Here is a 27,095-nt window from a genome sequence, read left to right as displayed (position 1 = left end):
GCAGGCGTGTATCAGGGCCTCTGACGAGTGCAAATTATGAAAGCAGGGCTAAAGTTACAGTAGTCTTCACACTTGCTTAGCTTGTACTTTGCAAAATATCATTTCCTAAATCATTTTAGAATTTATACATTTGAAAATATCATTTCATATCCTTCAGGGAAAATAGATGACTGATTGACACTAAGCTCTCCGCCTGATTCTTGAAAACACGCACACAGTGTTGATTATTGCGCTCGTAGTTTTGCGTTCCAGAACCAATTCAACACGTATCTCAAGGCACCACTGGAGTTGGCGCGATCAAATCCGATAGCTTGGTGTGTAGTGGCTTCAGCACCACGGTCAGCTCCACACTGCAGCCGTCAACGGTGATGCTCATTAAAAATGCGGGCAAATCCCAGTGTGATTTCTTGATCTCCCATTTGATCTACATTGCGATCACGTGCAGGTACACGCAGTCCCCCCCCCCATTAAATACGATGAGCTGGCCCAGCTTTTTAATTTAGCTGCCACTGAGGGATAACAAGACAATTAATTGTCACAGTCGACTCTCTTTAGGGACCAGGACGGACTGGTGGGCACTGTTAGGGAGCTGTGTCATATTCTGACCACGTTATGCATGTAAATGATTCATTCGAGTACTGTTGATATTGTTTTGGAGCTCATGAGAGGGTGCAGACCTCCACGTTTAAGATGAGCTGCTGCTGCTGCACCGCAGGCTGTTTTCCATGCACAGTGCTTTGCGCTGGCTTGTTCTCTGCTGCTTTCCTCGCTCTGATCTCCACGCAAGCACACATAATCACAGATAATCTCACCTCTTCTCTCAATCACTGTGATCTGCTCTCTCTCGCTGCCGTTAGATCGCCCGACCTGAGCGCAGCCTCTTGCACCCGCCCGCTTCCTCGCGATGCCTCCCGTCACTCTTTGCATTCCAATTAGCTTTTTCTCGCTCTGTGAGATTCAAGTGGCCTCTTCCTCCTTAATTCGTCTCTCGAATTCACTTGTGTGCAAGAGAGGGGAAAAAAATAGCAGCATCCAGGCTGAAATATTGTATTTAGGCACAGCAATAATAAGCTGCGAGCGGAAGACGGGGGGCAAAGAAAGTTGGCTATAGCTAGCAATGTCAGTAGTGATGTTAAAATATCAAACGAGCGCGAGGCGAGCGCACAACGAAAGCAAACACGGAGAGCCGCATCTGCTTTACATCGAAGGCAAAAGCGCAGAGACGGTCATTCCAGCACCGATGCCCCCGCGCAGCCGTCCGCTTCCCATCCCGTCGGGTTCCTCCGCAGCTCCCCAAAGCAGAAAGCAAAGGCGCCGCCGAGATCTCTTCCAAACGGGGAGCTGCTTAAAGCTCCGTGGGCATCAAATAATTAAGGCGTGCGTGGCAGATGATGAGTTTCGAGCATCAGTTGCTGTGCAGTATTCCCCCGTCTTATCACCTGCTGCTGTCACTCACTAATGAAGTTGCTTTTTCCAATTACCGCCTCATATCAGATGTTTTTGGGGAATGTTTATTGCGACAGCTGCCAAACTATAACATGATGCGCAAACACGGGATCCATCGTTCCAAATGATTCTTGCTGTGATCCGGAAGAAACGTAACGGAAGAAAACTGCCGAAGGTTCCGGACGACACGGGTCCTCTCTCACTGCTTGCGTTTTGGCAGGGCAAACGCCCAAACCACTTTTGAAAATTGTCTTTCAATGAAAACGGGCTTTATTTTAATCAAGGACTGTTGAAAACACAAACTTTTCACTCAAAAAGGTAGATTTGATGAAAAGACAAAAAAGGCCATTTAGTTTTCGCTTTATTCATCATTCTGTACATGTTGCTGCAAAATGTGTGTTCGAGTCTTCCGAATCTGTGTGTTTGTTTAGCTAGATCATGTGTAATTCTCTTTATTTAGTGTTAGTTTGATGGTAAACAAAGCACTGTTCGCTACGTGGCAAACTGCTCGAATATTACAGTATACGACAGGCTGGTAAAGGCTTTTGAGCACTTCTAGAAATCCGAGTACGAGCACATGCCTAATTTTGGCTTTAATGCCAATTTGCCAATCCCAGAAAAGCGGAGCGTGCCAAATAACTTTACACTTTTGCAACGACTTCATACTTTGTCCCTGACGGCGACGACCGGTAAATGCAGCCGGCGTCATGTCCAATGACGCGTCTTTGATGACGTTTGCGATACCAAAGTCCCGTTTGCCTTTCATTCCCCTTCTCGCAGCGGTTCGTCGTCTTCATGTCTGCAGCGAGTGTTAAAAAACAAATAACAGAGTGACAGCACACTGTATTCAGTATTCGGTCCATTCTTTCCTTGGAACGCTTCCGCTCTAAGATGATGATAATTACAGGAGCCAGCCTCCAGATCACAACATCAGAGGGGATCAGATTTTCGATTAGCTAGCGGCTACTCGCTGCTCATTTCAACATCGTCGAGGCAACCGCACGCATCTTTGTGGCAGCTTTGCCATTTTCTGCATTATGAACACAATGCAGCGATTAGTTTCATGCATTTTCCAACCAAAATGATAAACGGAAGAATGCTATGGTCATGTTTGTTTGCGAGCTGCCAATTCCGATACAAACCTTATTTGCCTGTTGTTGACTGCCCTCGAGGCAGAACTCACAAAATCCTTTTATCATTTTCAGAGCGGCGATCCGTTTCCGCTCCAGCTATCAATAATCAATTAATGATTATTTATAGCTTCAATTGTATCCGTCATTAATAACTTAATGCTGTCTACGCAAGCCGCCAACTGAAAGCATCTGTGCGCCGTACGCTCAAATCGACGCTAGCCGGGTGCTCTTGTCGGTCCAATGTTTCACAATTCGCACTTCGTGTGTTGTAGTACAGCACGCCGAGAGAACTGGTTCGTCAACGGGCCCGGAAACGGGCTGCGAAACGCCTCCGTCCTTGGAGGCTTTTCATTCATAGGCCAGTGACTGCCCATAAATTACCGTTTGGATTACAATACAAACCCTCCCTCTCGTGACCTTTAAACTCTCCAGCACACATCGACATGATACCGTTACAGTTAATGGTTTGCTAATTCACGAGGCTGCGAGCTTATTGTTCTTTTTTGCCAACTAACTGAGAGCCCCATTGATTAGTCGTCTAATGGCATACACGAGCGCTCAGTGCCGGGCTGCGTGTTTGGTACTCGGGCCTGCGTTTTGGGCAAGTGCGAGCATATTCGCCTTACAATCTGAGGCCATGCGTTGTGTTTTCCCAGCACCGAGGCCTCGGGGAGCCTCCCAGAAGCGGGCGTGAAACGGGAAGTGCGAGGCTTGTCTCCAGTGTTAACAAAACACAGACAACTGAACTGTTCGACTCGATTGCGGTGTGCTGTGTTGTTGCAGCACATCCCCTCAGAAGCACTCTTTCGCTTCTCGGTACTGTCAATTAAAAATGTCTGCTGAGTGCATTTTGCACGCGTCTCTCCTTTACTAAAACATCCCGACCCATGGGTTCAGACTAGTATGGATTGTGTCATTTCAGCATACACAGTTCCACTTTTCATTTTGTATGCACTCTCAGGCTTGAGGGGGGGGGGGGCAATCAAGTGAATAATTCATCTGGTGGCTTGTGGGGTGACTAAGTCACAGTTGGAGTCGAAGGCGCCGCTTTTGCGTCCGCTTAAATGACCTCAATCAGTCACTGAAATGACCAGGGGTCAGGCCACTACACGCATGGGGAGGGGAAAAAAAATAAAATAGAAAAATCAGTCATAAGATTGATTTAAAAAAAAAACCCAAAAAAAACAGCAAACTTTATGTGTCAGCAAACTTTGTGTTTTTCCACTCACGGTCAATTTGGCTTGACTACCTGCTGGTGAGACAGTAATAATAGAGCAGTAGAAGGCGGACATTGCGTCGGGGCGGTGGGGCGTGGTCCTTGGGCGAAGTTACAGCCGTCCGAATGCACGCAGAGCGACAATACACGCAAGCAGCTTATGCGGCCAATTACGGCCATTGACAGGCAATTATGTGAGGAGCTGGCAGCTATTAGCCAGCCTTCACCTCCCGTTAGCGAGCCGGCAACTACGCCCACCCCACCCGGGAAGAGGGAGTCGGCGCACAATGACCTCTGGCGCGCTGAATTATGGAATCATAATCCAGGCAGCGGTGGGCATGCCTGACTAACTCCTAATTGGTGGTTTTTCTTATGTATGAGGTTGACTTAAAGCTGGAGCGATGGTGCTGCGGGGAAATCGAGGCACTCGGCTTGGCCTGTCACTCAAGCGCAATTGCTTAGCACTGAATTCATTTCCATCTTTAAACCGAGCGGGTCATTGCTGCGCATTCCGCTTCCGAATTTTACTAACAGGCACCCACATTAACTTTGGTGCATGTTAAAGTCACCGCGAGCAGCATGCCTGACCCAAAACATCACGATGGAGGGAACAATTCTTTAGATGCTCGCCCAGACTTATTTCAGGCAATCCAACTCTTCTTAATCTTCTCTGATTTTCTCATATTCCTCTCTTAATGGACTATGAACTTTATGCGATTCTCGATGATCCTATGTTTGCACATGTGTGGATGTGTGCGCAAACCCTGAGGCAGTTCATCTCAATCAGGTCATATTTCTTCATTTAAAGATGCTGTCAAGTCAATTCAGCGATTTCTTTCGAAATATGTTTGAACAGATTTGCTGAAAACGTGAAACTATGTTGTACTTAATTGTGTAGAGCGTGTGAACAGGGACTTCACAATGGTGTGGGCGCTTTAGAGTGCCTCGTTGTCACAATGTGGAAAAGCCCTGCAACAACCCGGTGGGTGGGTGGGTGGCCTTGTTTGTTGTTGTGTGTGTGTGTGTGTGTGTGTGTATGTATATATATATAGAGAGAGAGAGAGAGAGAGAGAGAGAGAGAGAGAGAGAGAGAGAGAGAGAGAGAGAGAGAGAGAGAGAGAGAGAGAGAGAGAGAGAGAGAGAGAGAGAGAGAGAGAGAGAGAGAGAGAGGTCTAATTTTTCACAAATTTTGAAGTCTCATTTCATATTCAGTACTTGATAAGATGTCGCTTTTTTCATTTATCGGACGGTCGGACATTTTTTTGTTATTACCTGAACTATAATTGCAAGTAAATCCAAGCACCGTGTTTGAAAATGCACATTCAGCGGAACCTCATTTGATCTTTTCATAAGCTTTGGTTTTCAACAATTTATTTATTTTTTGCTAGAATTTTGTCCCAGTTTGTTTCCAAACAAAACAATTAGATGCATATTTAAGCCAGAACACAATACACCACCTCGGCTGCTTTTTAATCAAAAGACCCACAAGATTATGACAACATGATGCCAATCATGTTGTCCGGGACCAGCCGAAGAAACGGTTTTCGGGAAGTGATCTGGGGTATCCTCTCGAAAACCTGTCAGCCTGACACCGACAGACGGCAAACACTGTGATTCGAATGTCCAACAAATGGAAAGTGGGAGATGATTGGGGGGGGGGGAGGGGCTTAACTAGCAGAATGTCAGCTTCAATCAAACGTGAATGACAGCCTTCGGTGCTGCACTGAAAGCTTTATCCATCCGCTCAAGTCGGTTTCGAAGAAAAACTCCCTTCGCCACAGGTTATTTTCTCTTTTTTTTTCCATTGCAGTCTTATAATCTTCTTTTCCACTTTGCTACGGGCCAGCTCGAGTGGAGACACTGAATAATGTGTCAAGTGGCACTCGGGCGCCGGTAACCAACAATCGACTTGATGATGGCCACTTCAAGCTCAGCTTTGCTGAGTACCGCATACTAACGTAACAGTGCAAAACAAGGCGCTTTTAGAAACGTACACTATTCCTACTATAAAAGAGAGAACTAGAGACAATGGAAGTGATGCCTTGAGATACAAGTGACCCGACTTACAAGTTTTTCAGGGTACAAGCTGTGGTCCGGCAGATTTTCTGCTCTGCGTTGCAAGACAAGCGACGTGTGGTGGCAGCAAACTCGACTCAACACACATTGCAATAAGCAGCTGTTTGGCAAATAGTGAGCGATTCTTCTTCTTCTTCTTCTTCTTCAAAAAAAAAGAAGACCCACATGGCTTAGCCTATCAGTCCACTAGCTCAATGAGAAGAGGTGAGACAGGCTTTCGGTGGACAGGAGGAGCTTCCAGAAGACTGGACCAGTCAGTCATTTTGCAATGGGATGTGTCCGGCCCAGAACTGAACTGGGATTCACAAAACTTCATTAAGACCTCCCAACTCCTCTCTCATATTATCAGTACAGCACTAATAGTGTTGCGTTGGATGAAAGCACTGCAACTAATGCTCATGCTAATTAGTGTTAGCAACCTCCTTCGGATGACATCGTCTGCACCAGACGTAATCCACCTGTGTGCTTCTACCTCCGATCTTGTAGGTCACACTATGTTCCTGCCTCTTCAGCCATTTCCATCCTTTTTGAAAAGATGACCACCATCTGTCCCTCCAAGTTCCTTTCCTGGACGCCAAACTTACCCATCACTTCTTCACCAACATGTCCATTCCAATCTGCGCCAATCACGACTCTCTCTCTGTCTGGGACGCTCAGAACTACTTCGTCGAGCTCCTTCCAGAATTTCTCTTTCACCTCTAGGTCACATCCTAGCTGTGCGGCATAGCCGCTAATCACATTACCACGTTTTCAGAGATAAACCTTTCAAGCACGATAATGACATACATATTTAGTGGCTTCCAGGAGCTCAGCCAATGAATGCGTTTGCAGGTAATGAATAGAATGATGGTACAGGGTTGCCATGGCAACGAGAACTGTATTATATATGCTAAAACTCCACAGATATCCTCCCAAATGTGCAAGTAGAACTTTCCGCGCCGTCATCAAAGCGCATCTCGCTTTCCATCCACGACGTCACTTCTAAGCACAGCCGAAATGCAATGAAGGAGATTCTATTAGCCGGAGCAGCTTGTTTATCAAAAGGCCCGCTGTGCTCAATGAGTCCAAATAGTGCAGCCTACAGGAAGAACACGCATGAAGTCACAGGCTTGAGTGCTCCTCATCCTTCTTAAACGGGATGGATCTGGGTGAAGCTTAGCACGACAAAGGCCATGAAGAAGAACGCAATTTAGGGCGAGAGAGTACGTCGCGACAATCGGTGAGAATGAAACGTGGAGCGCTTTAAGGTTGGAATTAAACGTGCCTGCAGGCGAACGCATCGTCGTCACCGTGCTCATTGTATAACCTGTACAACTCAATGAGAGGGGAAATAAACAACAGCGATAATGTGGTTGCACAAGTGTGCACACCCTCTTGTAACTGATGTGGCTGTGTTCGGAATCAACCAATCCCATTTAAACTCATGTTAAATGGGAGTCACCACACAGCTGCCAGCACATAGAGTGCCCCAAACACATTTCAGCTATTCTAGTAGGCTTTTCCTGACATCTTTTCTTTTTGGCAGAAGCCTGAAGGTTTTGTTCCCAATGCCGGGCAGTGTTCGCGCGAAACATTTGTGAAAGATTTCAAAACAACAACAACAAAAAAAAAGATAGGAAAAGCCTCAAAAAGTTGAACAGGGCTGTGTCGACATTTTATTTCCACAGTAAATACTTTACGTCATACAGAGTGCAGTATGCACACAACAGCTTGACACAAGGACACGTGCACTTCATACACAATGGTCCACACCGCCAATATGCCAAGGTTAAACACTGTCTGCCATTATTTTGCTTTCCCATTCGGCCGTTTTTCTCCTGCAGAATAACCTGCATTCATGAGCACCTCTGCAAGGAGGTTATCTTCATTTCGAAGCATTTTCTTGTTGTTTGCAGAATTATGAATTGAAGGGCAAAAAATAAAGCGTCACAGCTGGCGGCCCGATTGCACACCATTTCCAAACCATTTTGCGGGTTTGCGCATACGCTATTGTTAAAAGGTAATTTACAGTCTTGCTTCCGGACAAGACGTAGACTGGAGTTGCCGAAGAGGCTGAATAATGGGGGAAGCCAGGTGGAAAGTCAGCAGTGTTAAATGCAGCCAAGGGAGGGGATGAATTTAGAGCTTGATTTCACTCACCACCGGGTGTTGCATAGGCCATTAGCTTTCGCATGCAGCTCTTGCTCTCTGCATCATTCCTTCTGGTCAACTAGCCCGCCACACCGAGTACCCCGTGCGGTTCCCGTCCCCGCGAGGACTTGCAGGGAACGCCATCTCGTTCGGACGGGCAACACTTCTCTTTGCGCTCCGGCTGCCCCCGCGGAGGCCCGGCGGGCAAGTCTGGCGCCCGATGGGGTTTGTGCGAGGACATGAGGTCACCGCTGAACTACTTGCTCTTTCTTTTGACCCCAGAAAACTGCCAAAGACGGAAGCTTTAAAAGGTGTGTCCAGTCAAGCATTGTCCTGTGGGACATTGCAGGACACTGTAAGTTATATATTTTTACTGTATGCCGCTGCTGACAGGACACTAGGATACGCGCACTAGTTTTTGTTTGTTAAAACTGACCTCACTATGTTATGAACACACACGCACCACAGACATACTGATCACATTCAGGCTAAGAGCAGGCAAGGACCGGTTTGATAAGGAGCCGCTGAGGAAATGGGAAGTGTTACCCGAAAAGGAGGCTCACTCGGCTTCCGAATCCCATGAGAGAGGGAAGAGCGTCCGGCACGCTGTCTCACACTCGACCAAAGCATTGTAAAGTGGTATTTGCGATTTTGTTGTATTAAATAACCAAAAGACAGGTTCAGTGTATCAGGATTCTTATTTGGAAACAAGATCAAACTTTTTCCTTGCAAGGCCGGTTAGCTTAACCTATTTTCAATGGGTTCTCTAGTTAGTGGCATTCACATTGGCAATGTCATTTGTATTTTGTCCCTTTCTATTCTTCGCTTCTTCCATCTCCCTCACAGTCATCACCTCCCGTCTTTGCATCACATTTCTTTCATTCCACTTGATGCGCTTCCTCGCCGGCCCCTCGAATCTCATGACTATGCAAGCGGTGAGCTACTGTAAGTGCGTTGAGCAGAGCTCAGGAAATTAATGGCCCCCGTGCGACGCAACAGTACCCGGCGACTGTAATCTATGCATGTGTGCCTCGTTGGAGACGTTGACGATGTTAGCCGGCTACTATTGCTCCATTTCATGGATGAACTTGACGTTTTTTAAACAAGGAAAGTCAATTGTCTACATTCATGAGTTTCAAATTGGGGGGGGGGAAAGTTTTGTCACCTGACTCCTTGCCCATTAACATTTGGACTAAATATTCAAATTGTTAACTAAAATGCAACTTCTTCTACACCGGTCAATATTTTGGGTACACTTGCACCTGTCTAACGGTAGCCAATTTGAAAGTTGCACCAAAGTAATTTGTAATTTGCCTGTGGAGGCATGCTCGCGATGTATAGATTTGAGCGGGAATATATTACAACGGCGCCAATTTCCTCTCCATCATCAGCTACGAATTCCCTTCTTTGTGTCTGCTTCTCCGCCGTTGTGTCCTTGAATAAGCGCGGGTAGTTGTGCGGCAAGCCATCGATCGGTCCATTCGTGGACGCATCTAGTCAATTGTGCCAAGCATTTGCCACACGTCCTTATTTATTATTCAATGCAGAAAAGAAGCGAGAGCGTACATGAGGTCCAGAGATTTCCGCAGCGCATTCCTCAACCTTCCTTCTCCTTCCATCAACCTCAGTTTTGGGTTCTTGTCCGTCTGCCTCCGAGGTTGTGCACAAAAAACATCCCGGACATTAGTGCGCATCAGACAAAAGACGCATTGCACGGCGAATCCATTATTGTTGTCGGAGAGTGAGAGAGGAGGCCACGGCTGGGATGATCTATACGGCTGGCTTGAATCACCGATCGGTATTTTGTTCCAGAGCTAGAAACCGCCCCGAGAAGCTAGCATAGCAGTCTACGAGCCCGCACAGTCTTCCATTTTTACCGCCTGGAGCTTGAATGTCACATATAATAATAATAATACGAATATTTTCCCCGTTTAAAAAAGGAAAAGGGAAAAAAAAGGCAAATGTGTTTCCTGCGGGAAAACACTTGACACGGATGCATCACTCTGGGCCTGCGTTTGTTTGTACAGTACAAACATCTGGGCCAACTGCGGTATAATTCTGACTTCGGGCTATCCGAGGGTGCAGCCCACCACTGCGACGAAACAAGTGAGGTGAAAGGTCAATCGCCACGCGAAGGATGCCTGACTTTACCCGAGAAACTCATTGGAAACGGCAGACGACCAGCCGAAATGATCCCATTGGGAAATTGTTCCTTGTCATCAACGTGCTCTAACTGGGAACCGCTTAGCTGACGAATGGACGTTAAGTAACCCGTCCGCGAATTAGTGGAGCATCTTCAAGTTGTTCTTCTGTTTGCTTCTAGTCTAGTAGAGAAATCTGTGTCAAATATAGTGAGGGAGGTCATCATTAAAATGAGGCCTTGCTGACTCTACTGCATAAAAATACATAGTCATAAAAGTGTGCCACAAAGAGGGAATCTCTCTGTATTCTGCTGAGACACCATCATTATTTTTCATCGGGTTGGACCTACTTGAAATGTTATGAATTATTCCTCCGCCTATTTCATCTCCAGCCAGCTCACGTTTCAATTAACAGCAGCACAGAAACAAATCACACAACCCTCCCCTTCAAAAAAAAAACATTTGAAAGTCCTCTTTTTTCCATAGCCGTAACAATGCAATCCAATCAGTCTGGGCCGGGCTCAAGTAGGACGAGAGGTGGAGAAAACGCAACACAAGTGCTGCGATTGCACTCGGCTCTAATGAGGGAAGCGGAGAGCCAAGATAAAGCCCCCTTAATGCAGCATTGGGCAGAGAGAGAGAGAGAGAGAGAGAGAGCAAAATGAAAGGAGGAGTAGGTAACGAGACAGGATGTAAGGACGAAGCATCCGAAAATGTTGGAGATGGCACGCAAAGCCAAAGCCACCCGATTTTCCCAAATTGGACCTTAAATGTGACGCAATATGAACACCGTAACCACCGGCTTCAACACACACTGCTTTTTCATTCATTCGTTGTCCGCGGGTCACGGGCGTGCTGGAGGCTATCCCGGCTATCTTTGGGCGAGAGGCGGGGTACACCCTGAACTGGTCGCCAGCCAATCGCAGGGCACATAGGAACAAACAACCATTCGCACTCACAATCTTTTTGAACCTACCGAGCATGTTTTTGCGATGTGGGAGGGAACCGGAGTGCCCGGAGAAAAGCCACGCAGGCACGGGGAGAACATGCAAACTCCACATAGGCGAGGCCGGATTTGAACCCGGGTCCCCAGAACTGTGAGGCGGATGTTAACCAGTTGAGCACCGTGCCACTCTTTTGTTTTGTTTTTTTCATAAAATAAATAACACAGCTCAGGTGATGCAGCTTCATTGTTTTATTTCACGGCGGACTCTGCTCGCGCCTGCACTCGCAGTCCGGTTCAGCACCACCGACGGGGGCGCTGTGGGTGCGGTTGGGTTTCGAGCCCAGGAGAGCCAATTACCAGCGACCAATGTGTTGGTTGTCATCATGAGGGAATACTGCAGTACTGCCTTAAAAGCGCACTGTATGCTCTTTGTAGGGAATGTGAGACTTTTGCCTTTGAGCCCCTTTGACTGAACTGTAAACATACGTTTACTGACATATTGGCAATATCAGCACAGGTCAATTCATTCTGTAACCGAGATGTATTTAAACTCCATTTAGCTTCTTTTAGCGAAGTTGACCGGAGCAGTGTGTGTGTGTGTGTGTGTGTGTGTTTTTCCACATTGTGTGAAATCTAGAACATGCTGGACCTGAGGGGGTCCAGCTTCTGCTCAGGGGCTCCAGAGTGGGTTACTATGGCAACCAATCGTAGGCTGGCAGTTGGACAAAAGCTGCCTGTGTTATGAATGTACAGTGCTCGGTGATAATGCAACGGAGAAACATGACTTTCACCTCCTGCAGTGTCTCTAATTTATGCTGACGACACCGTTGGCATTTACAAAGACTTTTAATGAAGAGGCTTTCATTTCGCAATATGTTTATCATTGTGGCTGTAGGAGGAAATGCCCAATTAATATATCAGTGTCCATTTCAACTGGCATATTAGCACTCGGTAAAATAAGAAGCGACACCTTCATGTTCTTAAACAAATATGATCAAAATGAATAATGTCGACATGGGCCTTACCACCCGATAAGATGAAAAGCACGGCGTGCACATTTTGCAGTTCTATTTCAAATGAAACTCGACCTTTCCCAACGCTTGGAGGTGAGCACTATCGCTACACGTGCACACACCCACACACCATGTTTGTGCGTCACCGTCACATGCATCTCACAGCATGATTAACCTGTCATTGCACAACACACACACACAGCGTGCGGTGTGACACGGTCGCATAAAGACGCATGCAGCAAACGCAGCAAACGCGCTCTCCCTCAGCCCTGCACTGCCCCCAACAAAGCACACACGGTGCAGCACTAAGGGAGCAGTTGGAAATATCCCATTTGAACGTTGAACTGCGAATCCAAATTCCAATTGCACAAATACGACGGCCAAATACGTGTCATTCAGAGGAGTGATTTCAAAGCGCCGTCCGAGCTTCCAATGGCACGTCGTCGCTCGAGCGAGAAAACAGGGAGTAGTTTATCACGACTATGTGTTACAAATAATAACTCACGATTAACTGGACTGTGAATGTTGATGGTCCTGCTGGAGACACCTTGGAAGGAACGCCCAAAGTTAATTGCGCAGCTCGACGGGCTACTCGAGAACGGTTCTTTGGCTGGTTGTGTTGATCTTGCTAGCTCTCATTTTCCTAGGAAACAACAAGGGTCCTTTAATTCCAAAAGGAAGAGTCTACTTCATAAGGGGACAACAATCCTCTCTCTACTGCACTGCACACCCACGCTGCAGACATTAATCAACGAGGGAAGGAATTGTTTTGTCTCCACAGAATGGCATGAACAAAATAAAACATCTGAGGCAAAGAGGGGGCGAGGGGGGGGGCTGGGCTGGTAATGTGGCGTGACAGCCTCTTCATATCGCCGAGCTCGAGGTCACCTCCCCGCGCTGAGAGGAAACGACGAGCGGGGAGGGAAATAAGGCACCCCGTCTTTCACCAGCAAGCATCAATTTACGCTCGTGTCCTTCTTTCTACTGGGTCTCTTTGGGGAAATGAACTTGAAAACGGCAAATTACGAGCAGGAAGGGGGACGTAGATGCTTGCAGCTGAGCCCCGACGATCACAGTCAATATTCTAGCAAACCCATTTCAAAACTCCATGTTTAACTTGATTGTTGGGACACACAGTGAGCAAGTATCTATGGGATAACTCATGTACAGCCATCTCTTTGTAATATTAAACATATTCTACAACAATAACAGTTGATTTATGAACCGCCTCACACCCCAGAAAAGCGTAGGGCATTGCCTCAGGTCTAATGTCATAGCGGTTGCATACATTCATCCTTAAAATCGTACACCGTGGGCAATATCTGAATCTACGGTAAGACAAAGTGCAATAATAAATCCATTAACTTCCACTTATGCACCAGGAGCCAGTTATTTATGACTCATCAATAGCACTGACCTTTGGATTGTCTTTGTAAGTGTCATGGAGAAAAAGCGTCAAGCTATGACAGTGAAATACAATTATTACCTAGAGAGCACTCTGGGAGAGAGAGCATTCCGGAAAGGGAATGGGGCCGTGATGGAGGCAGACGAATGACTGAGAGGGGAGAGGACACTCTACCGCCTCGGCGACCAGCGTATGATGTCTATACATTAACCCGGCCGCTCGTTGTGAAAAGGCTCTCAAACAAAAACAGTTGATGCAATGGAAAATCTGCGGAACTGAATAAAATGCAGCGAAGAAAATACAACCTAAAACGGAACCCAAGTTAGATCGGATAAAGTTGGCTCTCGTCTGACAGAATAGTTTGGCCCTCTCGTGAAGCACAGCGTAGGTTGACACTTGTTTGCAGATGGGTGGCTGAGCTAGTCGCCTTACATAAAGGCCATGAGATAAGCCTCTCTCTCGCCTGACACACAAAGGCCGCCCATGTTACAGTTAGCATCACAGACAGATTATACCGCCCCAGCTTCTGCGTTTCGATCTGTAAATCCAAGATCTGGGTTGGTCCGGGATTCTGTCTCCCCCTCACTGTGCCGCCGGCATTAAGAATGCACTGGCTGCACTGTAATCAATCTCGTTTACGGCCGCTCCGAGTTATCGCTCTCACTTGACTCCCTCTGAGCCGATATCGATCCGTGTTCTTCCTCAATCCTGACAGAACAGGCTGCGACCTTGTCCTCGGCAAACCCGAACACCCGATTCTACAGATCTGATGACAATTCCCATCAGGTGCCTAGTTCCCATCCGGTGGACAGTTCAGTTCCGAATTATTGGTACCCTTCTTTGGGTGGTTTCCGATCTGAACGGAACTGTTCTGCTGCGTGAAAACGTAGCACTTTAGCAACACGACGTTATACAATGGAACTTCCCTAAAAACTGTCTCCAAAATAAAATCAAACTCTACTGTCCGATGTGCGTCAAGTGTTTTCTCGCTGACTAAAAACACCAAATTCTCTTCTCAAAGAACTATTCTGAAGACGAATATTTTGCGGTGCTCTGACTACAGCAAAGAGAACTCGACGTGTGTGCCTAATTGGGTCCTCAGCTGCGGATCATTTGGTGCCACCGTGAGGCTGAACGTGTCCTTGGTTTGCGCCACTCACCGGGCACGTACCATAGCCTGGCACACACGTATCCCTGCAGTGAAATGATGAAAGGGTTCAGAGGAGATGGCAGCAGCTAACCATGGAGTGGAGCAGAGTGGCAAGTAGCAGGGGTTTGCTTTTTTTTTTTTTTTTTTTTTTTTTTTCCTCCCCCCCCCTTCCTGGTTCCGTTCCAGTCATGCCTTGACTCATGTCTACAGCTTCTCCAAAAACCCTTGGGAGAGTATTTAACTGTGTCAGGGCAACATCAGTGAGGACCTCAAGTGCCCTCCTTCCTGTGTGGCTTTGCCTTCACCCCTCTGCCAATTAATCTCCAATCTTCGCTTACTTATTCGCAGCACATCTTCTCCGTCTTCTTCCCACTTGCTAGCCTCTCCGATACGGAGGCAGCACGCAGGAACCGAAGCTCACTTGCGGCAGAAATTGAGGCATCTGTCAGTCACGGGAGTCTCGACACAGATGTGTCAGCTGAAGGCGACACAAGATCCCTGAAGTAAACACTAACAAAGCAAAGCAATTTTTGTTTCTCACATATTAAAACCCACGGTGAACAAGCGAGCTTTATGTGACGCAATATAAGCGGCCGCAAGAATTAAGACAAGAAATCATCCGAGCCACTTTAGTGGATTAAAAAAGGATCTTGGGTATGAAACAAGGTTGGCCGATCCCATCCCATTGGTTAGTCTAGCTTCCCTTATTGCAGATGGACACGCACGGTCTTGTTGTGATGTCTGGCTCGCAGTGAGTGCTCTGTCAAGGAATTAGCATTTTGCAGTGAATAATTGATGTCAACACGAAGCAAAGCAAAAGATTTTTTGAAATACACCGAAGTGCTACGCGGAGCCGTGCGGAAAGGGCAGCTGAGCGAAGCCGCTTCTTTGAATGAATGATTAATGGCCCTCGCTGTGTGTGCACAATAGGTAGGAAGAAATGGGGGCAATACCGTTAGGGAATAGCTCAAGTCCTTACTTTCCCTTGTGTAATGAGTCTGCTCATGACTTTGCAATTGAAGACGCCATATTTGTGTGTTGATGACACTTTATTAATGGCGAGCTCAGCCAGCGAACACTCGGATGTCTTGTGTGAGCCCGCCACCTCCTCCTCGAGAAGCCCCTGAGCTTCAAGAATTAACACATCACAGCGCCCTCTGAAGTTGTGGCGCCCTCGCCTACAAGACCGAGGTGCAACCCAGGCTCAAGTCTTTCATGTGCTGCAGCAGGTGAGGTAAGCAGGGCTGAGATGTCATCCTGGCCATGTCTTCTTCAAAAAGGTGGAGCTTCAGCCAACAAACCGAACTACCCAAGACACACAGTACTTGCCGTTTACATCCAAGACAATTGCCGCCGTTATTGCCCATCTGATGAGAAGTATAGCAAAGTCTAATCGATGCTTTGTCAAGAACAAGCGATTGACTGGAATCACCGTTCATATCCATTGGTTTATGACAAGTGCATGACTCGTTACGCCTCTACGGGGGGGATTAGTCAAGCTTGGGGATGCAGGGGAGCGCCATCAACGCCTCATGCAGGTGGCGTGCTATCGGCCCTTTTCGCACTTTTTCTTCCATTTTGGCAGATCGTGAATGGAGGAATCCATCTGCTTCTTCCGTAGGAACACCTCTTGGTCCATGAAATCATCAGTCAGTGAGGGCTAGGGTTGGGCAAAAACACGAACCTTGTGCCTCATCGGTGCGTAGGTAAAGGAATGGTTTTATAGTATTTGGTTCCATTCATGACTCTTTTATTGCCGCCTAGGTTTACTTTGGTTTTCAGAATTCACCAGTTTCCTGTGAAGTTACTTTTCACGCCAAAACGCTGAGTTCCGTTGCGTACCCTTCAAAATAAAAGGATACAAGCTTAAACTAGGAAGTCAAGTTAAAACTTGCACGCATAAACCATTTAACGTGATAAAAGAGACACAAATAACTATATTTACTGTATTTAACTTTTAGCTGAAACATTAATGAATGAATATTCAGTCAACTGGGTTAGTTCCACACACATTGCCTTTTAGTTCATAGGTTTGATATTGATACTGGTTATAAAGAACCCCGACTCAAATGTTCATTTTAGTCTACGCAGCGGGCTGTTAAGAAAATGGATGTTCACAATTTGGACACTCTTGATTTAAACCATGCAAAATCTTTTGACCTAGCCCCCCCTAAAAGAATCAGAATCGAGAATCGTTTGGAACCGGAATCGAAATGAGGAACCGGAATCCGGACCGAAATCACTCCAATTCAAATGATGACCAACCCTAGTGAGGGCTTGGCATTATTGACTGTCTACGTTAGCGCAAATAATAACTCATGAAGTAGTCGGCCCACTTTGGGCACATCTTCAATCACTTCCCTTATAGTGTCGCACAGGTGTTGAAGGAGGTCAGGTGCGCGGAGGTGGCGAAACAGGAAATGAAAAAAAGCACGCTTATCTCAACTGTCCAGGACACCTGAGGCATCCTTTTTACCCCTCATCGACGCGCAGGTGTCCGCACATTCGCTTGTGGGCCTTGCACGTTGTGGGAATCATGAATACTAATGGCGCCCTGTGAAAGACTGGGGCTGTGACTTGACTTTAAAAGCAGACAGCTCAACGTCCACACACACAAACACACTGCAGCCGGGAGATAAAGCGGTGATTATCAAACACAGCAGCTTGTCACTCACACTAACATAGCGATTGACTAGCATTTTGCATTTGAGGGCCGCAAACTTTCAAGGAGAGTGCCGGTATTCTCATTTTTTTCATTTTCGAGACCGGGATACGGAAGCAGGCAGCAGCTGACGTCATTGGTATTCACGCATGGTCACCCTAAACAAAAACCACAAGACGGGGGGATTGCAAGCCGAAACTATTCTCTCAAATGCGGCAGACCCTGACACGGCAATCAATGCTTCAAAAGTGGACAAATAAAGGCAGAGCAGAGCAATAGAAAAACAAAAAAAAAGGATCACAACACCTGCAGTGGGAAAGTAATTTGAGAGGCAACTAAAAGCAGTTAAGAGAGCATAGCATCCTGAAACACTGGCGTTTTAGCTAATTGGTGTGAATCAATGTGGAAAAAAACCCAAAGATTTTCCAATTATCTTGAGAGCATGGAAACGCGTTACCGTGATTGTGGCAGCGTGCCTGTAATTAACATCAACACTGCAAATAACGTTTGTGGTTATATTCCATGGCAAAATATGACATGATGACTTCATGCCGTGATGATGGTTATTAGAGTTGCCCATTCCTGGTTTTTATTTTTTGTGTGCTAATTTTTGTCTTGGCTCAGAGTCTTGTCCTCCGTTCTGAATAGACTAGAATAGATTTCCCATGCGTTCCAATTGTGGATAAAAACAAAACAGAGGACGCTAGGGTAGTTGGTAAATAGTAGATTGGCTCAAATCGAATTGGTACAGGGTCCTTAATGTTGTGGACGTTCGTTTTACCCCCAACCACCGCCGTGTTAACAAGCGGTATGCTGTCCGCGACCAAGGACAAACTGATGCAGCCGGCAGTGAAATCACTTGGAAGAGAGCCATGGAAAACATCAAAGATTTCCTGAATCCAAATGAGCTCTTTAATCCCTTTAGTCTGATGCGGTGTGGCATTCAGGTCGGATTACCTTAACATGGCAAACATTTCGCTTGCTTTCTTCCAATTGAGTCATGGAAATTAGGGCATAGGTGTGTGCGTGTGTGCGTGTGTGTGTGTCCAAACACAGATATGTTGACAAATGAAGAACAGTTCTGAAGCACAAACAAACAACTCAACCCAGTGGTCCAATAGAAGCAATGTATAAAACCCTGGCAATGCACGTGGGTTTGCATTTGGTATTAGAATATAGAGCTCACCAGTCCACCAACGCAACAGAAACTGACTCATCACAGCCTCATTGTGGCCCCACATTAAGCGGGGGGGGGGAAGGTTTCCTGGTTTGAGCAAGGCTTATAATAGACGCCAATTCAAGACCATTGTAAGTGTCTGAGTGCTGGCGGTGTGGGTATCCCACTAATCACCGAGCAAACTCACAGAAATGCTACAGTTTAGTGGTCAAGACTTTTCAATTAGCTGTATTGGGTGAGGCACTCAAAATAAACTGCAATGAGCGCAGCTCGGCGCATTACATATGCACTAAACAGCCTCAAATCAACGCACGATAATGGGCCACAGTCTTGTTTTACTACACGGGACCATATTAGAGTAGGACGCAAGTAGGCTCTGAGCGCTGACTGCGGCATCAGTGTTGGAAATATATTCTTGACGACCGAGAAAGCTGACATTTCAGATGACTTGACATGGTAGCCTGAGAAGTGTTCTAATGGGACAGGCGCCCTCTCGAAGTCGCACAGCCGGTGCAGAGATAACATTTGTATGTTAATTATGTGCATTCAAATAGATAATAACAGGATATGAGAGGTGCAATCCAATGATAAGAGCTTGTCGAAGGAGTAGGCAGAAGAATGACGCTTAAGCGGCAACATACGTGACAAAGCCGCGACGATACAACACTCGCATCCACTCACATCTCTTCCGCGAGTCCAGTAGGAGCCTCATTTGTGTGCGCCATCACACTGCTGTCCGACTGGTGTAGAATATGATAACCAGGAATAGGATGCGGCAAAGAAGTCGCGCACTGGTGCCTCTGGAAGCTCAACCCTGCCAATTGACCAGGGAGGGCCCGGTCATGCGTCTCTCACCGCACCCACGCCGCAAAACTGATTGATAATGATTAGATGACGAGAAGCGCATTTACATGAGCATGAAGATGGCCAATAATAATCAACACTATTCATGTACGTTGACGTGTGCATGGTGTTATGGATGGGGAGTGACAAAAATTCTTTAAAGACTGATGGAACCTGGAGTCCGCAAGTATCATGATGGAGAGTTCCTTGTTGAGCAAACGGTAACCTCAGCTGGTCATCATACTTCCACCATGCATGGCTGTTGAACTCTTTGGATTGCAAAAATCGTTAGCCTATCGGGAGCTGGGCCTCCTCTCTGCCTTTGCAGAGAATCGGCGGATGAAGCAATGACCTGGGCTTACGTACTCAACTTAGAACACATTGCCACCGACCCTTTGAAGGCAATTAACTCTCCCTCGCCCACTAAATCCACAGCGTTCAGAGGCCAATGTCCACATGCGTGTTGCAGTCTCACTGCTCAACCATTGGGGGAAAAACAAAAACAAAAGGGATGGTCTTACCATGGCCCCCACGTGTCAAAAAGGGCATCCGGTTGATGGCAATGGGCACAGTGCCGTGCTTGTTGTGGAAGTGGTGGACGTGGTGGGTGGTGCTGAGGGAGGACGAGACTCTGGCGGCCACGGCCGGGCACGGGAACACCAGCAGGGCCAGCGAGAGCACCGCCCTGAGCAGGAAGGCCGGACTGGCCCAGACTGCGGGCGAAGCCGCCCCGGGCCTGGGCATCACCGAGAGCCCTCCGTCCACCTCCATTTCCGCCTCCTGCTCCACGAGGGCGGGGCCTGAGAGGAAAAGGAGGCCCCTCCCTCGTATACGACACAAACAAGGAAAGAACATCTCAAAGGAATCCGGAGCCCACCATCTCCTGCTCTGAAGCCCGGGGAGGGAGGGAAATTCAAAAAAAAAAAAAAGGGGGTGGGGGGGGGTGAGTAAAAGCCACAAAATTAAAAGAACCTTGTCTCAAAAATCCTTCCTGAAGCTTCACATCCCCAGACAGTCTTGTATTGATATCCGAAAATGTTGAATCCCACAAATGTCCTCCCTAATTTAAATGAAATCCATTTTTCTCATAAGCAAGACTCCATTTCATATCCTTCTCGAATATGTTGTCTACATCGAGTTCATTGTTTGACGCCGTCTAGTCGAGCCTACATAATGAGGAGAAACACTCCTGCCATCCCTTCGGAACTTTTGTCTGCGGATGAATGAATGTATCGCTGGATGATGGCAGAATACACTCGACGGCAAAGCGGAAGGACGTCGAGAAGAGAACAAATCCAGATGTCGGCCTGAGATTCCCAGAATAAGATCAGAAACTGTCTGAGGTTTGGTGAGGCAACCAAAAAAAGAGCTCGGGTACCTCCGAGTGCTGTCAAGAAATCAATCAATATTAGTAACGGAACGCTCAGCAACACCGAGAAAAGAACGCCATTAAACCGTCACCGGAGAAGTTGCAAACAACATCAGTCGGCCAATCCTGAGTGTTGGGACCAAGCTCCGTCCTTCCACTTGCTGAGGGAATCATTCGTGTGCTTCTGCTCCGGGTTTTCCCTTCCTGCAGCTTGAGCTCTCCAGAAGAGCGGAGGCTGGGGTTTGTCTCGCCGGAGCTCCGTTAGACTGCCGCAACTGCTGCATTTGCTGTGAAATTCATGCTAATCGAATCAAAGGCTGCAGCGGCGAGAGCGTCCTTCCTTCCTTCCTTCCTTTTCCTGCCTGCACACTTCTCCTTTTTTCCTTTCCCCCCTCTCCTCCGGTCAGCTCAGTCCCCCACTCGACGGCCGGATTGCAGGCGGCTCCTCCGCAATGAGCGGGGCAAGAAACCCAGCGAAAGGTAGAAGGGGGCGGGAGGGGGCGGATCCGCGAGGTGAACACACTCTCAGCCTTTCAAAACACAAGTGATGAATGTCGGGCAGAGCGGTGTGTGTGCGTGCGTGCGTGCGTGTGTCTAGAGTGGTTTGAGAAGGAGAGGGAGGGCGGAAAGAGAGAGGGAGGACATCGAGTGAAAAGAATTGTAAACGTAACAAGAACATGGGAGGCGCCCTTTCATTAACGCACACACAAAAGGCAAAACATTAGGTACGCCTGCAGAGCCACGAGAAGTGCTGAATCAGACACCGAAGTTTAACACGGGGTTGTTGCACTACTGTTCAACAACCACTCGGGATATTTTGGTATTTTGTCTCATGCTAAATGACATTTATATACGTACGTGTGGAAATGTATTTTATCTACAGAATAGATGCAATGAGATGTTCTCAATCGGTGTCATTCACAAACAGTGCGTACACACAAATTTGTGCTAAAATCGTGCGTACGAACATTTGACGCACTTTGTTATTCATCAAAATGTTTTTACTCTGCAAAGAAAGCCTCAAATAACCAAGGATAAGATTTGGAAAAAAACCTTAAATACACACCCTTTTACCACAGATGCGCAATGTATCGGGACTACTTAAATGAATGAAAAGTGCAGCGATCATAACTGGAAGCGGGAATTTGCTCATGCATTGGCCAAGTGTCAATGTGAAAACCAACATTAATTCTGAACACAGCCACATCCTAAACCATAACAACGTGGCCTTTGAACAGGGGTGTGTAGACTTTTTGCTGTATCTCTACTGTATATAATCTGATGCATGAGACATTGTATAATAGTTTGAGTGATGAGTGAAATCTTCTAGTTTGCATGTCTTGTTCGACCGCTTGTCTGTTTTGACTATGTCACAGTACGCAGCACTAGAAGTACATCATGTTGGGGAATGTTTTCGTGTATGTGCAAAAACACACGTAACCCTGTGCTGCGACACCAAAAAAAACAGAAACGATGATTTAAAAGTCAGCGGGAACGAGGGGTGCAAAGAGGAAGATGTATCTGGCATAGTGTCAATGTTGAAATGATTAGATGTGGGAATAGAAGAAGCGCTAAAAAGTGCGAGTGAGCAGTGGTGTGTGTGCGTGTATTGGTCGTGGGAGAGGGGGGCGTGCAGTCGAGCAGAGCAGAGATGGAGTGAGATTGCATATCGGATGAATCACGGCTGATAGAGATCTAAGCTGAGACTCGGGGAGGAAGAGCAGCAGAGAGAAAAATTGCCCTAAAACTGGAAAAAAAAAGACGTCATACGTCAGCTGCAACCATGAAGGGAAGAGAATCCAGAATGCGAATGATCACGCAGGCACACATGCACGCGCGCACCGACAGAAAGCAGATGAAACTTCCCAGGGGAGATTGGGATGCTTGCTGCTGTCAGGGAGAACATGAAGTGACACCCAAGGGTGATGGCGCCGCATGCTCATTTTTGCACCAACACTGAACTGCTGAACCCAGACAAGGGATTATTTTATCTTAAAAAAAAAAAAAAAAAAAATACACACACAAATATATCCTCCAATAAATATTTCAAGTTGAAAAAGGCTGCAGCATTCTGGAAGAAGAGTGCATGCTGGAAGTACGAAAGTCCAAATGTACAAACACACAAAAAGACAACGTGAACGCGGCCTCGAGCAACGCCATCAAGTTGAATTATCAACGCTGGCAGAATTTCCAACAGATGTTAAAGCACCCCCAAGTCGACATCATAAACCTCCCATTGACCAACCGTAATGCGGATCAGCGTGGACTTTGAAAACATTTTCTACCAGCTAAATGTGGGTGCTTTTACATTTATTGTTACCAAAGTGCTGAAGGCAAATCAATTTTATGCAAAGTAATTGACAATTCGTATATCTTTATCTTACACAAAAGTGCTTCATAAAACCTCTGCTGTATTGCTTTTCATAAAACAGCCCTGCCATTATTTTAGTATTAAAAAAAGAGCCTCTCATTATTCCGCAAATACATGTGCTTTTGTTTTTATGATGAGCCTGTCACTGACACTCTAGATGTTTCATTCAGGAGACCGAGCGGACTGGGACCTCATTATTGGAGCGCTAAGCACCTGCTGCCGCAAAGAGAACACACACACACACACACACACACGTTAACACACACAAGTGCAGTATGAGGCAATGCTTTCAGTGGCGTGATGCAACAGGTATCACCCGAAGGCCAGAGGTTAGGTCCCGTGACAATGCAGGGACCCTTCAAAGTCCACCAGGATAAAAGGAGGTCATGTGAAAGCAGGAAGTGGGACGCACATGGGATCCAAAACTTCACGTCATCACTGTAATCCTATCGGCCTTAGGAAGAAACTTCATACACTTGACAAGATGTATTTCTTCTCATGCAGCATGTTGCTCAGTTACTGGACTGGTCATTAAAATCTAGTTGTACTGCACTAAAGCCACACCAAGCTATCTAAGAGGAGTGAATGAGTGCATTTGGAGGAGAGCCACTAACAGATATTACAGCTACGCCAATGGGAAGCTGTGCATGAATTAATATGTACTCTTCGAGTCGAGTTCAAGAGTAACAGAACGACCCAATAATTTAACATGATCAAATAGAAGCCAAACGCTTAATGCCACTGACGAATATATTCGTCAAGTGTGTTTTTAAATGGATAGGGACGAAAGGGGGTCTCACCCAGCGGGTTGTAAACCACTGTAATGACTAATAGATCCGTGAAGATGGCGGCGTCACATTGCTTTGGATTTCAGATCGGCACAGCTTTTGAGGAGAAGGAAAAGATTGGGGGAAATCTCGGCTCGTCGCATTGATCATGAGGGAGAGAAATCTCAAAATGGAAGTCAGACAATTTTGGGCAGTTCACCCTCGAACAGCGTATGTGTCGCGGTAGTTAGTAGAAGGCGTGTGCCGTAATTGTGTGAAAAGATGACAGTTCATGCAATGAATGGTGAATACGTTTTTTATAAAGCCACTGACTGACATTCAACTCGAGCCATGCGGCGACTCAATGTTGCTCATGGTGCATTTTTTTTTTAGTTGCGCAGCTGTTAATAAACTTTTTTTTGCCATCAGAATCCTTTTTGAAATCTTGTTTTTGTTGTGTAGTTTGAGGTGTCACAAAAGCAGACAAATGGCATCAAAGTGACGGTTCTGCAAAAATCTCATTGTCTCTGCTTCAGAAACCAGTGTTTTTTGTTGTTGTTGTGTGAAACCAGACCAGTGCTGATTATTAAAGAAAAGGAAAAAGCCCCCCAAAACTTTTTTTTGCGTGAAAGAGTAAGTCGGTTTGGTACTTCCGGTGCTTATATTGTTGCAGAACAGAATATTGAGAGATCAGTCACAATGCTCTAAAACGGCTCGCCTTAGGATGAGTTACTGTGGAAAAAGCAGGACAACTGCGCCTGGTAATTGTATGGAGGATACAGGTTTTGAGGATCAGAAGTCTCATGATTGGTTCATTCGGAGAAAGGCCAAGATCCGAGTGAATGGGCTGGCTGGAGGAGGACGTATCGAGGGAGAACAAAAGAATCAATCACTCCCACCTCTCATCGCCATGCAGACCATTCCTCTAGAATCCCATTAACAGTCTTGCTGAGAATGGCGTTGCCAATCTTGTGTGGCCTGTGCCTCCCTAATTGTCTTTTTAGTAATTACATCAACCTGATACAAGTCTGAGCGCAGGTTCGAATTGTTGAATTTTTAAATAGGACAGGCGGGTGGGTGGGCGGGTGATTAAGATGCCTCATCGGCTCTTTTGCTCAGCCACGCTTGACGTAATGTGCTCAAGAAGCAATGAAGTGGTTTGGCCAGCAGGTATAAGTGGCACGCATTCCATTTTGTGACGTCCCCACGGTCAAAAGTAGGAGAGTGGCCCTTTCTCCGTCACATTCTTCCCGCCCCTCCGGCCATCCATCCATCTCTGCGGCAGAGACTCGTCGCTCCCCGCGGCTGTGGACGGCTATGGACAGATGTAGACGGCTCACCCCACCGACATCTATTAAATCTACAACTTGCACCCTGGAGCTGACCACTGACAAATGTAAGGAAGTCCCTATGAAATTCCTTCTTCCCGGTTCTTTTCATCTTTGGCCGCTGAGCTTGTTTCCAAATAAGAATCCCGATACACTCAACTTTTCTTTTGAATTTGATACAACGAAATTGGAAAGACAAGTTTACGAGGCCACGGTCGAGTGGAAGACACAGCGCGCCGGACTCTCTTCCTTCTCTCGTGGGATCCGGAAGCCGAGCGAGTCCTCATTTCTGATAAAAGTCAGTCCCCTCAGCGACTCCTTATGGAACCGGTTCTTGCCTGTTCTCAGCCTGAATGTGATCAGTGTGCCAGTAGTGCATGTGTGGTCAGTTTTAACAAACAAAAGCTAGTGTGTGTGTGTGTGTGTCCTAGTGTCCTTTAAGCAGCAGGATGGAAATATAGAAAGAACATTTCCTCTTGGCATCACGCACAAAGAAAGTCTGGGACCTGAGACCATTTTCTTTGGCTTTGCCAAGATAAATGCTCAAAGGTGGGAGGGGAACTGCTTAAGCCATCCCATAATAATACTGGTTTCCCAGCAATCTCCTGCAAACAGGAAGACATTTTGACATGGATTGGAGGATTATAAATATATATATATATATATATATATATATTTTTTTTTTTATAGAGTAAAAGCCCAAAACTTGTGCTGAGGATAACTGGAGACAGAATGTTCGGAGAGGGATGGCATCTTTGTGGAATAAAAGGAAGAAGTCATCCTATTTCTTGCCCCCTCCCAAAAAATCTCATTCAATATGAGAGGAGAAAAAAAAACCAACTAGACCTTGTGTAATTGGCTATTTTTAAGACAATCTATCGTGGCGTCCTTGCAGATAAGCAGCACAGCAGCCATCCTCAATGCTGAAATGAGAAATTTGCAGGTCGGCGATTGGGAAGAAAATTGCCTTCATTCATTTAACACACATGGCTTGATATATGCCGGCGCCACGGTAGATGACCGGTCGGCACATCTGCCTCGCAGTTCTGCGGACCTGGGTTCAAATCCGGCCTCAGCTGTGCGGAGTTTGCGTGTTCTCCCCGTGCCCGCGTGGGTTACGTGCCAAAAACATGCACGCGAGGTTAATTGACGACTCCAAATTGCCTGCAGGTGTGAACGTGAGTGCGAATGATCGCTTGTTTCTATGTGCCCTGCGATTGCCTGGCAACCAGTTCAGGATGTAGCCCGAAGATAGCTGGGATAGGCTCCGGTGAGGATAAGCGGAAAGGGAAATGGATGGATGGATGGATGAGTTTTTGACTCCTTTGCCCATTTGACCCAAAAATATGCATGAAATATCCTTTTGGACAGTTTAACCGGTCTGCATTTGTAAATCAATATGGGCATCTCCTCTCCTCCCCTCTGCCAAGATGTCCCACTTCACCGTTGATATATATATATCTATATATATAGATACAATTTTAATCCTCACGACGAGCACAAACACCGTCTTTTAACCTCTAGACTTTATCATTCCCTACCTGTGAGAGGCAATTCTGTCATAATCCCTCTTTCGAATCTATAGGAGAAAACGCTTTCAAAAAAAACCCCAACAATTTGTGCTGATTTTGTGCCAGAGGAAAATATTTCCTCCAAGTTCTTCCCTTATGCCCTCCTGCACTTTTATGCGTCTGGGTGCGTGTGTGTGTGGCTGAAATGGTGGAATGGAACCAGGCTTTTGGAGTGAATGGACACAGTGACAGGTGTCTCCTCAATGTGTCAGCACTCATTACACACGAGTGTGCACACACAAGACGCTTCTGCTGCTCCTACACGGGCCAGGCAATACAGTCAAGTCAACCCAAACGCACAGGGGGACTGTGCGGTCGTCTATGGCATTTCCGATGACATTGTTGCATGTT

At 46.6% G+C, this 27,095-nt stretch overlaps 1 protein-coding gene across 18 annotated transcripts in view; it reads right to left on the bottom strand.

Moving 5' to 3' along the window:
• Nucleotides 1–27,095, bottom strand: part of LOC133472831 (neurexin-2-like) — a 237,212-nt gene that overhangs the window by 53,119 nt on the left and 156,998 nt on the right. Inside the window, exon 1 of one of the 18 annotated variants that reach the window (XM_061764254.1) lies at nucleotides 19,860–21,261. The exons of 15 other annotated variants lie outside the window; for them this stretch is intronic. In XM_061764254.1, coding sequence (XP_061620238.1) covers nucleotides 19,860–20,193 — 334 coding nt within the window. In that variant the 5' untranslated portion in view covers nucleotides 20,194–21,261. Of the gene's footprint in view, nucleotides 1–19,176; nucleotides 19,530–19,859; nucleotides 21,262–27,095 lie in introns of those variants that run through there. 2 more of the 18 variants (XM_061764252.1, XM_061764255.1) reach the window with 2 other exon arrangements.

The sequence above is a fragment of the Phyllopteryx taeniolatus genome, chromosome 23 (assembly GCF_024500385.1).
Source record: "Phyllopteryx taeniolatus isolate TA_2022b chromosome 23, UOR_Ptae_1.2, whole genome shotgun sequence".
Classification (NCBI taxonomy): domain Eukaryota; kingdom Metazoa; phylum Chordata; class Actinopteri; order Syngnathiformes; family Syngnathidae; genus Phyllopteryx; species Phyllopteryx taeniolatus.
Note: the sequence above shows the minus strand (reverse complement) of the source record. Positions and strands in the feature narration are given on the sequence as shown.